Source organism: Sus scrofa, chromosome 1, assembly GCF_000003025.6.
Source record: "Sus scrofa isolate TJ Tabasco breed Duroc chromosome 1, Sscrofa11.1, whole genome shotgun sequence".
Taxonomy (NCBI): Eukaryota; Metazoa; Chordata; class Mammalia; order Artiodactyla; family Suidae; genus Sus; species Sus scrofa.
The window spans coordinates 165,351,220-165,363,421 of NC_010443.5; the positions used below are offsets into that span (position 1 = coordinate 165,351,220).

The window sequence follows — 12,202 nt, forward strand, 5'->3', positions numbered from 1 at the left end:
GGATCCTTAACCCACTGAGCGAGGCCAGGGATTGAACCTGCAACCCCATGGTTCCTAGTCAGATTCGTTTCTGCTGTGCCACAACAGGAACTCCTGAAACTCAGTTTTCTATGGGACCAGCTCCAACCACATTTATAGACATTTAAGGAAAGTACCTTTTCTATAAAGTAACAGATGGCTACATTTGAGAATTGTTAAAATCTCAGGATTTAACCATATATGCTGTTCAAAGAGACTATGGGCAGAAGTCACCTCCCAGCAAAATCTTGAAACACAGGCCAAATTTACCTTAATACTGTCAGCCTCCAGAGACTATCTTAGGAACACTTTCTTGTTTTTACTTTTAAATTATGCTATCTAATTCTTTACAAATAATATTTAAATTTCTGTATAGGGGATATATATGGTAAGATTTTTTTTTTCTTTTTTTTTTTGTCTTTTGTCTTTTGTTGTTGTTGTTGTTGTTGTTGTTGTTGTTGTTGCTATTTGTTGGGCCACTCCCGCGGCATATGGAGGTTCCCAGGCTAGGGGTCTAATCGGAGCTGTAGCCACCGGCCTACGCCAGAGCCACAGCAACGCAGGATCCGAGCCGCGTCTGCAACCTACATCACAGCTCACGGCAACGCCAGATCGTTAACCCACTGAGCAAGGGCAGGGACCGAACCCGCAACCTCATGGTTCCTAGTCGGATTCGTTAACCACTGCGCCACGATGGGAACTCCATATGGTAAGATTTTTAAGTTAGGCCTAAAAGCAGAAAATACGGTTATGTAATTTTTGTGGACCTCAATTAGCCATGGCTAATGCTGTTGCTATGACCATCAAATTTGCCTCCATGATTTTTGTTATTCAAAGCAAAAGGTAAACTATGATAAATTATAAAGTTCCCATTATCAGCCTGGAGGAAGCTTACCTGTTCCTCAATAATGGCAGCATCTCCTGGCTCTGCATTTTAAAACAACCAGCTATATATAAAATCCTTTGGTTGACATAATAGTCAGTGTTCTCTTATGCCTGATAAAAGCCCTAACCTGTCAAAACTTCCAAAAGCAGTGAAGTCGAACAGAAAGAGCACTGGTTATCAAGGTACAAACTGTGGGCAGTAATTCCCCCTGAAGGATTTGCTATGGTTCTTGGGTTCATCATTTATATGATGCATGGGAACAGGCTTGATGATCCTTACATTGTCTACCTTTTTATGATCAAAACTACCATTCACTGAGTCCTACTACACACGAAGCATTGTGCTAAAGACTACAGACTCAGCTGTACCAGGAAGATTCATAACAATCTGGTAAGAGAGTTCTTATTATGCCCATTTTAGAAATGAGGGAAAGGAAGTTCAGAGAATTGAAGCTACTTGCCCCAAGGGCCTCTGCCAAAGCCTGGGCTCTTTCCTCCTACTCTAAATGGGCAGTATCCACATGAACTCCTCCTTTTACCCACTCCAATCTTCCCCCACTCCCAGGAGGCGTGATTGAAGCATACCCACCTACAGAGAGTGTCACCAATGTGACAGTGGACATGCTGATAGAGCCCAATGGAGAAATCAGGCTGCTGTCAACAGGGGACCAGTTTCATGCCGAAGGCCCCTTCATCTCCTCTGGAACCACCATGCCTCAGGCCTCAGTAGATCCCCAAGTTCTCAGTTCTTTGTGCCTTCAAATTGGAAAAGCCTGTAAAATGAAAAATGTGGTTGGTTACTTCTCCATAGACCTGGTGACTTTTATTGATCCAAGCACCATGGAGCAGCAGGTAAGTTGACTTGAAGCGATATGAAATATTCAAATATGTAAAGATTCCATGCCATCCACGCCCATGCAACAGGGACTGTGGGGGAGCTTCTAAGATTCATTGCTCTCCTGATGAGCCGTAAATTCAGCATTTACATGGTCCATGGCAAATCAGATGAGATCATGCTTTACGTCTCTAAATACAGGACCAGTAAATGGCTTGCTGCCCAGTGGGCATAGAAACCAATACTATGGCACCAGCTTTTAAGATAAGGCTTTATTGCAAGGTCAGCTGGAAAGGAGACAGGAAGTATGACTCAAATCTGTGTCTCTCTGATCTGGGGTTTGGTCAAGCTTTTATGAGTTAGGGGAGGAAGGTTGGTATGAAGGGCAGATTTTCAATGAAGGGCTTTGGAACTTGGCCACTTATGGAGAGGTGTGGTAAAGGGGGCTTCAGCACTGGCTCTTCCTCACTATGAAAGGGCTCTGGCATTCAGGTTCCAGTCATGTCTGGGATCTTTTGTTCTGTTGGGGGGGGAATTTTGGTTCTGAGTGCTGTCTGAGGTAAAAATTTTCTCCTCTGTGCATGCTTTGGCTGTATGACTTCGTTTTGTTCTGTTGTCTCTGAAAAACAACTCAGTGTTTTTCACTGAGGATAAAGCAAGACAGGACCAGTTTCGGGCTGGTTCTGCCAGCATACTAGGGTCTTCTTATTCAGTATAGTTGGAGTTTATTAAATAACTGCAACTCATCCCAGTGGGGCTTCAGTTCTGCCCATTAGTGCTCTACCTGTATCTTATTAGACTGTTTTGTGCCATCCAGGGAGTGAACCTTTCTAGATAGAATCTGGTTTTTTTTGTTTGTTTTTGTTTTTGTCTTTTTGCCATTTCTTGGGCTGCTCCCACGGCATATGGAGGTTCCCAGGCTAGGGGTTGAATCAGAGCTGCAGCTGCCAGCCTACGCCAGAGCCACAGCAACGTGGGATCCGAGCCGCGTCTGCGACCTACACCACAGCTCACAGCAACGCCGGATCCTTAACCCACTGATCAAGGGCAGGGATCGAACCCGCAACCTCATGGTTCCTAGTCGGATTCATTAACCACTGCGCCATGATGGGAACTCCTAGAATCTGTTCTTAAATAGAAAGTCAATCACTAGAGGGGAGGTGAGAGTTCTTATAACTGTTCCTTTTCTATCAGTAGTTCACCTGCAACTTAGGTGGTCAATTTTTTCTTCTAAAAAATGTATTGGGAAATATTTCATAAATATAAAAAGTACAGTATTAGTACAAACACTAGAGTAATGAACCAAGACTATTACCAGTCCTGTGTACTCCCTGCCAATCCCCTTCACACGATCCCTCCCAGAGGTATCCATCATTTTACATTTGGGACTTTCATTCTTTTCCACATCTTTAAGCTTTTGCTGCATGTGGATTGTTACCTAACCAGGGTTGTTTGCCTGATGTGCGGCAAACCAAAACATTCTTTGCTGCAAACCAAACATTTGCAACAAAGAAAGAGTTTATTCACAAGGCAACAAGCAAGAAGAAAGTAAAACAGGTCTCAAATCTGCCGCAAAGGACATGCGATATTCTTGGGATAAAGGAATAGGGTGGTCTTAGGTTTGGGGAGCATGGGGACAGGTGATTGGAAATAAGATGAGGGACTCATCATTCTGCACAGGAGAATCAAAGCTACGGGTTTCTTCATGGAAAGCATCTTCAAAAATGGAGGCACTGAGCATCATCTGAGGGGGAGTCTTTGGCCCTCTGATGTCCAACGGGCACTGAGCCGACACTCATGCACACCCAGTTGGAGGGCCCTATCCAGTCTTAACTGACTGAGCTTGAATTAAACATAGCTGACTCCAAGTTTCTGGAAAACAACTCAGGCAAACATTGTTTAGGAGGACACAAATTTGTTTGTTTGTCTTTTAATAGCAACAAATAAAATGACCTTGATCAGCGAAGGCAGATTACAGGTATAATAGATTTCACTGATGATTACCCAGGATTTCAAATATACCCATAAATAATACATAGTTTAATTTTGTGTTTTTAAACTTTTTATAGATCATAACATCCCATGTACTACTATTCTACGATATGCTTTTATTTATTCAATATTTCATCTACAAGATTTTTCATGTGCTTTTGTATGGCTCTAATACTGAATAATTTTAGAGAAATAATATTTAACCTTTTTGCTTTGATCCCTCCCAACCTCACCCCTTGTAAATTATAATATTTAAATTCACTACTATTTCACAAGATTCATTTTTCAAAATGTTCAGTTCCTCCTATGTTGTGCTGGTTGAACATCACTCTGTCTAAAGGGTGAAATGGGCTCCTGCTCTCCCTCTCCTGGTACTCTCTGGCAACCCAATGTTGTAAATATACTTTACTTGTTTTATATTCATTATTCTGTTTTACAATTCTCTGTTTCAGTCAGATGATAAGTTTCAAAGTGAGAGTTTATGTTCTGAGCAGTTCTCAACTTGTCCAGAAATCATTTTCCATTTGCTTCCCTGGGCCCTCTATTGGTTTTGCATTCCTTTCTCGGGCCCACACATAGAGAGAGGAAAGGACAAACCAAGGGCATTCAGGAACCAACCTGAGTGGAGGGAGGACAGAAACAGTGCTGTCCAGTGAGAGAGCTGGGTGGCAAGGAAGCAAGGGAAGGAGAAGCAGGAAAGGTTGTCTTCCCCAAATGTTTGTCATGAGAAATAAGGATTAAATCTGTGATCCCTGGGGCAGTAGGGAGGATGGAACTGTGGGGAGAGTTGACTTACAGTTTTTATTTATTCAAGTTTAGTATAGAGAGAACTGCAAGTGGTAGTGAGAGGTATCTTCTCCAAACATGAAGCTGGTCCTGTCCCAGAGCTTAATACCCTTCTCAGTTTCTGGGACAAAGGTCCACCCTTCACTTGGCTGGTCCCATGTGCTTCGACAGCCTTTTCTTTCCCTAACTCCCCCTCTTTTTCTCTCTATTCCAACCCTCTTCTCATCATACTACCTCCTGCCATAGGGCCTTTACACATGCTGCCTCTCTGCCCGAAATGCTCTGGCCTCATCTCTTTTACCAGTTAACCCCCTTCCCATCCATTATATTTCAGCTTGAGCCACACTTTCTTGGGGAAGTCTTCCCCAAACTTCCTGACAAAGTTAAATTCCCCTGTTTTAGGTTCTCATATCATCATGTATCCCTCTCCTTCATAGCACTTGCTGTTGTTAGTTTTCAACTTATTTGCATGATTATCTGATTAAAGTTGTCTCACCCTGTATAGTATAAGCTCCCTGATGAGATATATTCTGTCTCTTTTTGCTCCCCACTCAATTCTCAACACTATTTCTGCCTCAGCACAACAAAGGTGTTCAGTAAATATCTGTTGAAATAATTAATAAATGAACAAAAGAAACATTCTAGCAGATGCTGGCTAGTGGTGCTAAGGCTTTTAGAGAAGCACTCAGACTTTAGTTGATGGTTGGGATAAATAGATTAACCCCAAATTCTCTAGTCCTTCCCCTGTTTCCTCCTGTTAATACTTGAGTGTATGAGTGAGTGTATGTCACCTGAGTGACAGTTACAACTGTCAATAGAACATGAAAAAGTTCTCAGTGAGCACACCAAAATACACTGGCAAAGGAAGTCTGTTAACTCCCTGTATATGATAGATTATTTGCAGAATCACTGGTACATACTCTTGCCTTTTTGCAAGTGACATCACTTCAGAAAATATTGTATTTTTTCTCCTAGCTGACATGCACTGTGAGAAATGCCAATGAAGAGACTGGCATTTTATCACCTCTCATTTTTGCAGGTCTAACAGGGGAAAAATGAAATCTTGTTTTCCTCTGTATTTCTTTGATTATTAGTGAGGATGAATATCTTTATTTGTTGGCCATTTATATCTTTTGTCTTTTATTCTCTTTGAAAATTTAATTATAGTTGAGTTACAAGGTTCTGTCAAGTTCTGCTTTACAACAAAGTGACCCAGTCATACATATATATGAATATACACATTCTTTTTTCTCACATTATCATCCGTCATGTTCCATCACAAGTGATTAGATATAGTTCCCTGTGCTACACAGCAGGATCTCATTGCTTATCCACTCCAAATGCAATAGTTTGCATCTACTAACCCTAAACTCCCAGTCCGTCCCACTCCCTCCTCCTCCTTGGCAACCAGAAGTCTGTTCTCCATGTCCATGAGTTTGTTTCTTTTCTGTAGATAGGTTCATTTGTGCTACACACACACACACCTGGAATATATATATAGTCTTAATTGCCTTATATCTTTTGTCCCTTTTAAATTGGGCTAAAATACAAATGCTGATTTGTAGAAGCTTTTTTTTTTTTGGCTTTTTACGGCCACACCCATGGCATATGGAGGTTCCCAGGCTAGGGGTCGAATCAGAGCTACAGCTGCCGGCCTACACCACAGACACAGCAACACAGGATCCGAGCCAAATCTGCAACCTACATCACAGCTCACAGTTACGCCGGATCCTTAACCCACTGAGCGAGGCCAGGAATCAAACCTGCATCCTCATGGACGCTAGTTAGCTTCATTAACCACTGAGCCATGACGGGAACTCCTGTAGAAGCTCTTTGAATATAAGAAACTCTTATCATTTGACTTTATACATGTTACAAATATCTTCTTCAGACTGTCATTGTGGCCTTTCTTTCTTTTTACCAGCCATGTTGCTCCACCATAAAATCACTTTTGTTTTTCCTTTGTAATTGCTTAGTAATATTTTGGGGAAAGGTGTTCTAAAAGTACACCAATGTCTCATTCCTCATCAAATTTTCACACAGGAGTTCCCATCGTGGTGCAGCAGAAACAAATCCAACTGGAACCATGAGGTTTCAGGTTCAATCCCTGCCCTTGCTCAGTGGGTTAAGGATCCAGCATTGCTATGAGCTGTGGTGTAGGTCACAAATGAGGCTCAGATCTGACGTTGCTGTGGCTGTGGCATAGGCCAGCAGCTGTAGCTCTGAGAACCTCCATGTGCCACGGAACCTCCATGTGCCACGGGTGCGGCCCTAAAAAGACAAAAGACAAAAAAAAAAATTTCACACAAAACTTAGTATCCCTTGCCAACTTTCTCTTGAGTGCTCAGCCACCACAATGACAGTGGTGATTTCCTATTTCCATAACACCTTCCACATATATTAGTTGGAAATCTATTGCAAGGAAGGCAGGGTAATGGACCCCAAAGATGTTCATGTTCTAATCCCTAAAACCAGTGAAGGTTATCACACATGGTAACATGTATATATAATTAACTTAAAATCTTGAGATGGGAAAATTATCTTGGATTATGCAGGTGGTCAGTGTAATCACAAGGGTTCTACTGGCTTTGAAAATGGAGGAAGTGACCATGAGCCAAGGAATGCAGGTGGCCTCCAGAAGCTGGAAAAGGCAAGGAAACAAATTTTCTGCTGGAGACTCTAAGAGGAATGAAGTCCCCTTTGATGCACTGACTTCAGTCCACTGAGATCTGATCTCTAACCCTTAAAGTTAATTTATAGAAGTTTATTACAATAGCAATATGAAATTAATACAGTTATTTGGTTTTTTGTACTTTATGCATTTGCATTTGTAATTGCAGCCATGAATATATATTATAAATAATAATAATTATGAATTTGTATAAAATGTAATAGGTTACATTACAAAGTAGTTTCACATAGATGATCATACTCACATCCACATGTCTTGCAATAGAGGTGGGAGGCAGAAAGCCGAGGTGACGGCATCCATCTCAAACTCCTATTCTCTGGCCCTAACAACTTACCATCCTAGCATAGTAAGAGCAAAGGGGACCAGGAGACAAAGAAAGATGGATAAAATGACAGCGGTGCATGAGGGACAAGTCCACAATTGTGAATCAATCCAGATAGGGGTGTGGAAAATCCTGTCCAGACTTGAGATGAGAGTGAGGTTCTAGGGTAGCTGAATGGAGGAAGAGTTTCAGAAAGGTAGGGTTTAAATATTGGGAACATTAGGCAGAACACAGGGTCACTGGGAATAAAAGGGAAAGAGCAAGTCCCTGGGAAATGAAGCTGGTAAGGGCATAGTCTAAAACCACTCTTTCTAGTGGAATTATCTCCAAGATTTCAGTAGGAAATCTTCCCGTAGGAGTAGGGAAATCTAGGTTTTCAGAGATTCTGTGCAGAATACACGGAACTAGAAGGTAGCCATTTTTTAGATCTGGCCTTCCCACATAAGGATGAGTGGAGAGGCTCTGCCCCATATTACCATGGAGGGATCCAACCCTTAAACAAAGAGCAGCAAAAGCTATTTCCATACCCCATTGAGTCCTGGAGCCAGAGCCTGTTATAGGCAGTATCTACTGGGTTCCAGAAGGGGCATGAAACACCTACCAAAGGCTTCAGATTGAAAAGACACTGACATATTCATTGACCAAGTACTTTCCAAGGGTCTGCTCAGTCCCTATTCTAGATGCTGAGCAAATAGGGATAAGTAAGACATGTTCCCTGTCATGAGGAAGCTCATTTAATATCAGTCACCAAATTCCATTTGATACATAAGCACACAATTATTCTGTACTTTTACTGATTCTTAGGCATAAACATTGCCTCCATGAGATTTATAAATCCTCTAGAAAATACACTAGTCCTTGCATTTTTTACCTCTTTGTGATGTCTAAGACAGTGACAGTCAGACGATAGCCAGTTGATCAGTGGACTTTTAGAACTGCTAGAACATCCAGATCTGTTGAACTTACTTATATTCACCTTTGGGGAATTTTAAAGGAAAGAACAGGTGTTTATTGAACATCTTGTATGTATAAGACTTCATGGTAGGTGCAAGAGAGACTGCAAAGATGCAAAAGCAGTGAAAATACCTGCCCTTAGGGAGTTCACAATCTAGTTGGGGAGAAAGACTTAAAAAATGAATTACAAGAAAAAGCTTAGGTGACAACTACATGGAACAATAAAAGAAACATCAAAAAGGTAATGCCAGTTTAACTGCCTTCTGTCTAGAGCAATCAAGAGAGGTCTTTACAGAGTAGGTGGGATTTGAGCTGAAAGATAATTAGGATTTGAAGGAGAGTAAGAAAGAGTGTGTCCCAAATGAGAAGGCTGCTATGAAAGGTGGTAGTAGAAATTCACAGAACATTTATGGGGAAAAAAATGAGAATCTAAGTCTTACAAACGTCATAACTAGCTTGCCTCATATAAATATGCATTGATATACCTCTGTCCAGTTCCTTTTATATAAAACCTCTAAACAAACAGATTGGCAAAGATGCTTTCTGTTGAAATCCTCAGATTAAAAACTTCTTTGTTTTTAGATAATTGTAAACTTTTGAAATAGCTATCTCTGTTACAAGCACTAGTATATTTTTTTTAAGGAAAGGAAATCCAATCTTTGAAAAAAATCTTTAGATGAAAAACAGCCACAGGGTCCTAGCAAGGGCCCTTCCTGGATACATAAGGTAGCTACAAAAGGAAATGAGACTTATTTCAAAGTACGAATTATGAGGAAAGACGAAAGTGGAGACCCTCGTGTATGTTAGAGAATATATCATATATTCTGAAAACTATTTCTAACAGTTTCGAAATGCAAATGTATCAGCCTAGAATAGAAAAAAGAGCTGAAAATACTTTCATTATGATGGATAGTGGGTTCTGGCCCCAGTTTTTCCACTTAGCAGTTGTGTAACCACTTATCTGCTCAGAGGCTCTCTGAGCCTGTTTTTTTGTTTTGTTTTGTTTTTTTTTACAAATGGTGAATCCCTGCCCTCCTCACAGGATGTTCTGAGAGGCTGAGCAGATATAAGGTGCTGTTCTTATTAAATCAAACAGCATAATCACATGTAAAACTATCACCCGAGCCCTCAGCAGGTTCTCAAACTGTGAGTGAAATCTGAATTGAATTAGCATTATTTTTAAAAGTCAGTGAACATTATCATCTCCAAGTGATATATAAGCATCAAAAGAGAATATATTTATTTCAGAGAGTGGAAAACTAAAGTCTGCAGAAATACCATAATTCCTTCTTATTCACTGCTATGAATTTAACTATTTCTTAAAACTTAACACCATGTCTTGCATATAATAGATCCACAATAAATATTTATTAAATGAATGAATGAATACTTCTCTCTGAGTCCCCTTCTAGTACTCTCATTTGCAAGATCTCTCTATCCTTGTCTTCAGGATATACAAGGTATTCACTGAGGGACTCAATGAGATTTACTTTTTCTCTGTAGGTAAGGTATTTTATTTATATATAAGAAGGTTAACAGTGTATATCTAAATTAAAATTTAATAGGCCTTTGGTATAAACAGAAATGCCTGTTATTCAATGTTTTTTTAAATGCTATAATGGGCACATTGTAAATCACAGGTTAATACCTAATGAAGGAAGAATAGATCCCAAGGGTTTTTGAGGCATTAAAGTAAAAGACCTATCCCTTTAAAAGGTCTGCATCTTTGTGTCAATGAAAGAGACCCATAATATAAAGTAATAATAATTACGATGGTGGCAATGATGACTTCTGCAATAAGCACAAAGGCAATGATGATAATAATAAATTTATAGTGAAAATTTCATTCCATTTCTTAACACTGATAACCCAGGTAAACTAGTGACCAACTTTGCTATATATAATCTTAAAACCATATGTGACTATCCTTAAATGTTGGGTTAACCCACTTGCATTGTAAACCTTAGGTTTTTATAAACCAAAAATTGAATCCAAGCCTAAACATCAGCTCTTGGGTAGAACTTAGATTGGTCTACATAGAAGAGACCCAGTTCCTCTGTTTATATCCAGTCACCCTACTTTAGGACTTCAGACGACTGCTCTCATCACAGAGATCACTGCTTCCTTCTGAATGAAACCTAGACACTTCTCTCTGGACTTTGGGGAGAGAGAGAAACATTAATCACCAGAAACATTGCCAAGGGAAGGGCAAATGGGGGCACTCACACTGTATCTTGCAATTTTCCAGAAGTGCCACCATTTGGCAGAACCCAGGAGGGCAGCAGGTAGGAAGAAAGGAAAAGTCTCCCTACTAATGCTAAGAAAGGCCAAAACATTTTCTACATACGTGTGGTTACACCCTGTTCACCAGGATCACAAAAACAGGCTAAGTGGCCCTTTCCTACTTCCAGTTGTCACCTGAGATCAAGACTTTTTGTGTGAGAAATTTTTGCTTTCAAAACTGTCCCTGACATTCATTTTAATTTAATTTTATCTCAACCATAATGCTGGGGTGACAAAGTACAGAGTAATTTGCTCTAGGCCTTAACTATTTCTTAAAACAGCCATGAACCATCCCTCTCCCACCATGTGGCACTAATTGCTTTTCTCATTGATTATGTCCAAAGTGCTCTCTAGGACAAGCACGCTGACCTGCTTAGTGGCTCCCATATTCAATAAATGCATTCTCATCCTGCCTCCCACATGCCACTTTCACTTCTAAAACTGGTCTTTCCTTTCTTTTCTGTCAATATACAACTGCCCTTCTTTTCAAAGCATGTTTCAAAATCCAACTCATCATGGAAACCCACCGTAATTAATCCTTCAACTGCCATTTCATTGTGTAGCTTCTCAGATCTGAAGTACAGTATTGACAGAGTAATTATTAATGACAATATTAACTATTTATTGAATTTTTGTCACATGCCAGATATTCAGTTAGATATTTCTAATCCTCACACCCTGATAAGCGAATACTATCCCTAATTTACAACTGAGGAAACTGAGTCTAGAGTGACATGGTCAAGGTCACGCGACAACTAAGCAGCAAACCAGGGTTCAAACCACGATTTACCGGTCTGCTGAGCCCAAGCTCCTTTTCTCACAGCAGATATTCCCCATGGTATTGCACTGAATTGGTGGTTACTTCCTTTGTAAGTCTCCCCCCACCTCCTCAAACACCATCACCAAAGAAAACGTATGTTTCTCTCGTATATCCTCAATATGCTTGTTGAATTGAGTTGAATAGCTTAAAGCCAGAAAACACATCTCCTATTTTTTTTAATATATTCCATCCTTGTGTTCAGCACATAAGGTAATCATTAAATGTTAATGACTAAGTGAAATGGAGTAAAATCAGCGTTGTGGCAGCCATTTTTAAGCTTTAAAAGTTTAAATGAGCAAGCCCATACACAGCACCACAGCTGGGAGTGCCATATTGCCATTAAGCCAGAAGGTGGATTCACGGGATGGGAACATTGAAAACAGGCACCACAAGAATGGTTAAGTCAGTTTTCCAAACCGCTTTCTACAAGTAGCTACAGCTTTTCCCTCCATAATAATTCCACAATGATTAGCCTGCTAGGTGAAAAACCCCAGGCAAAAATCTGAGCGTCAGAGGAGTTTAGAATAACCACTGGGTATCAGGCTAAGGTTGGAGGTAGTGTGGACAACAGGTAGAGCCATTTCCATCTAGCTGGTCAGAAATGTAAGAGAACTG

General features: G+C 40.4%; 1 protein-coding gene and 1 long non-coding RNA gene across 5 annotated transcripts in view; one reads left to right on the forward strand and one right to left on the reverse strand.

Moving 5' to 3' along the window:
- Positions 1–12,202, forward strand: part of IQCH (IQ motif containing H) — a 226,439-nt gene that overhangs the window by 158,130 nt on the left and 56,107 nt on the right. Inside the window, exon 16 of the mRNA XM_021100401.1 lies at positions 1,469–1,755. Within this exon, the coding sequence (XP_020956060.1) occupies positions 1,469–1,755 (287 nt within the window). The remainder of the gene's footprint in view (positions 1–1,468; positions 1,756–12,202) is intronic.
- LOC110261942 overlaps positions 1–12,202 on the reverse strand; it is a 181,971-nt gene that overhangs the window by 96,404 nt on the left and 73,365 nt on the right. For all 4 annotated transcript variants that reach the window (XR_002346361.1, XR_002346364.1, XR_002346362.1 and 1 more), the window contains exon 3: positions 1,493–1,676. This is a non-coding gene — a long non-coding RNA (uncharacterized LOC110261942). The remainder of the gene's footprint in view (positions 1–1,492; positions 1,677–12,202) is intronic.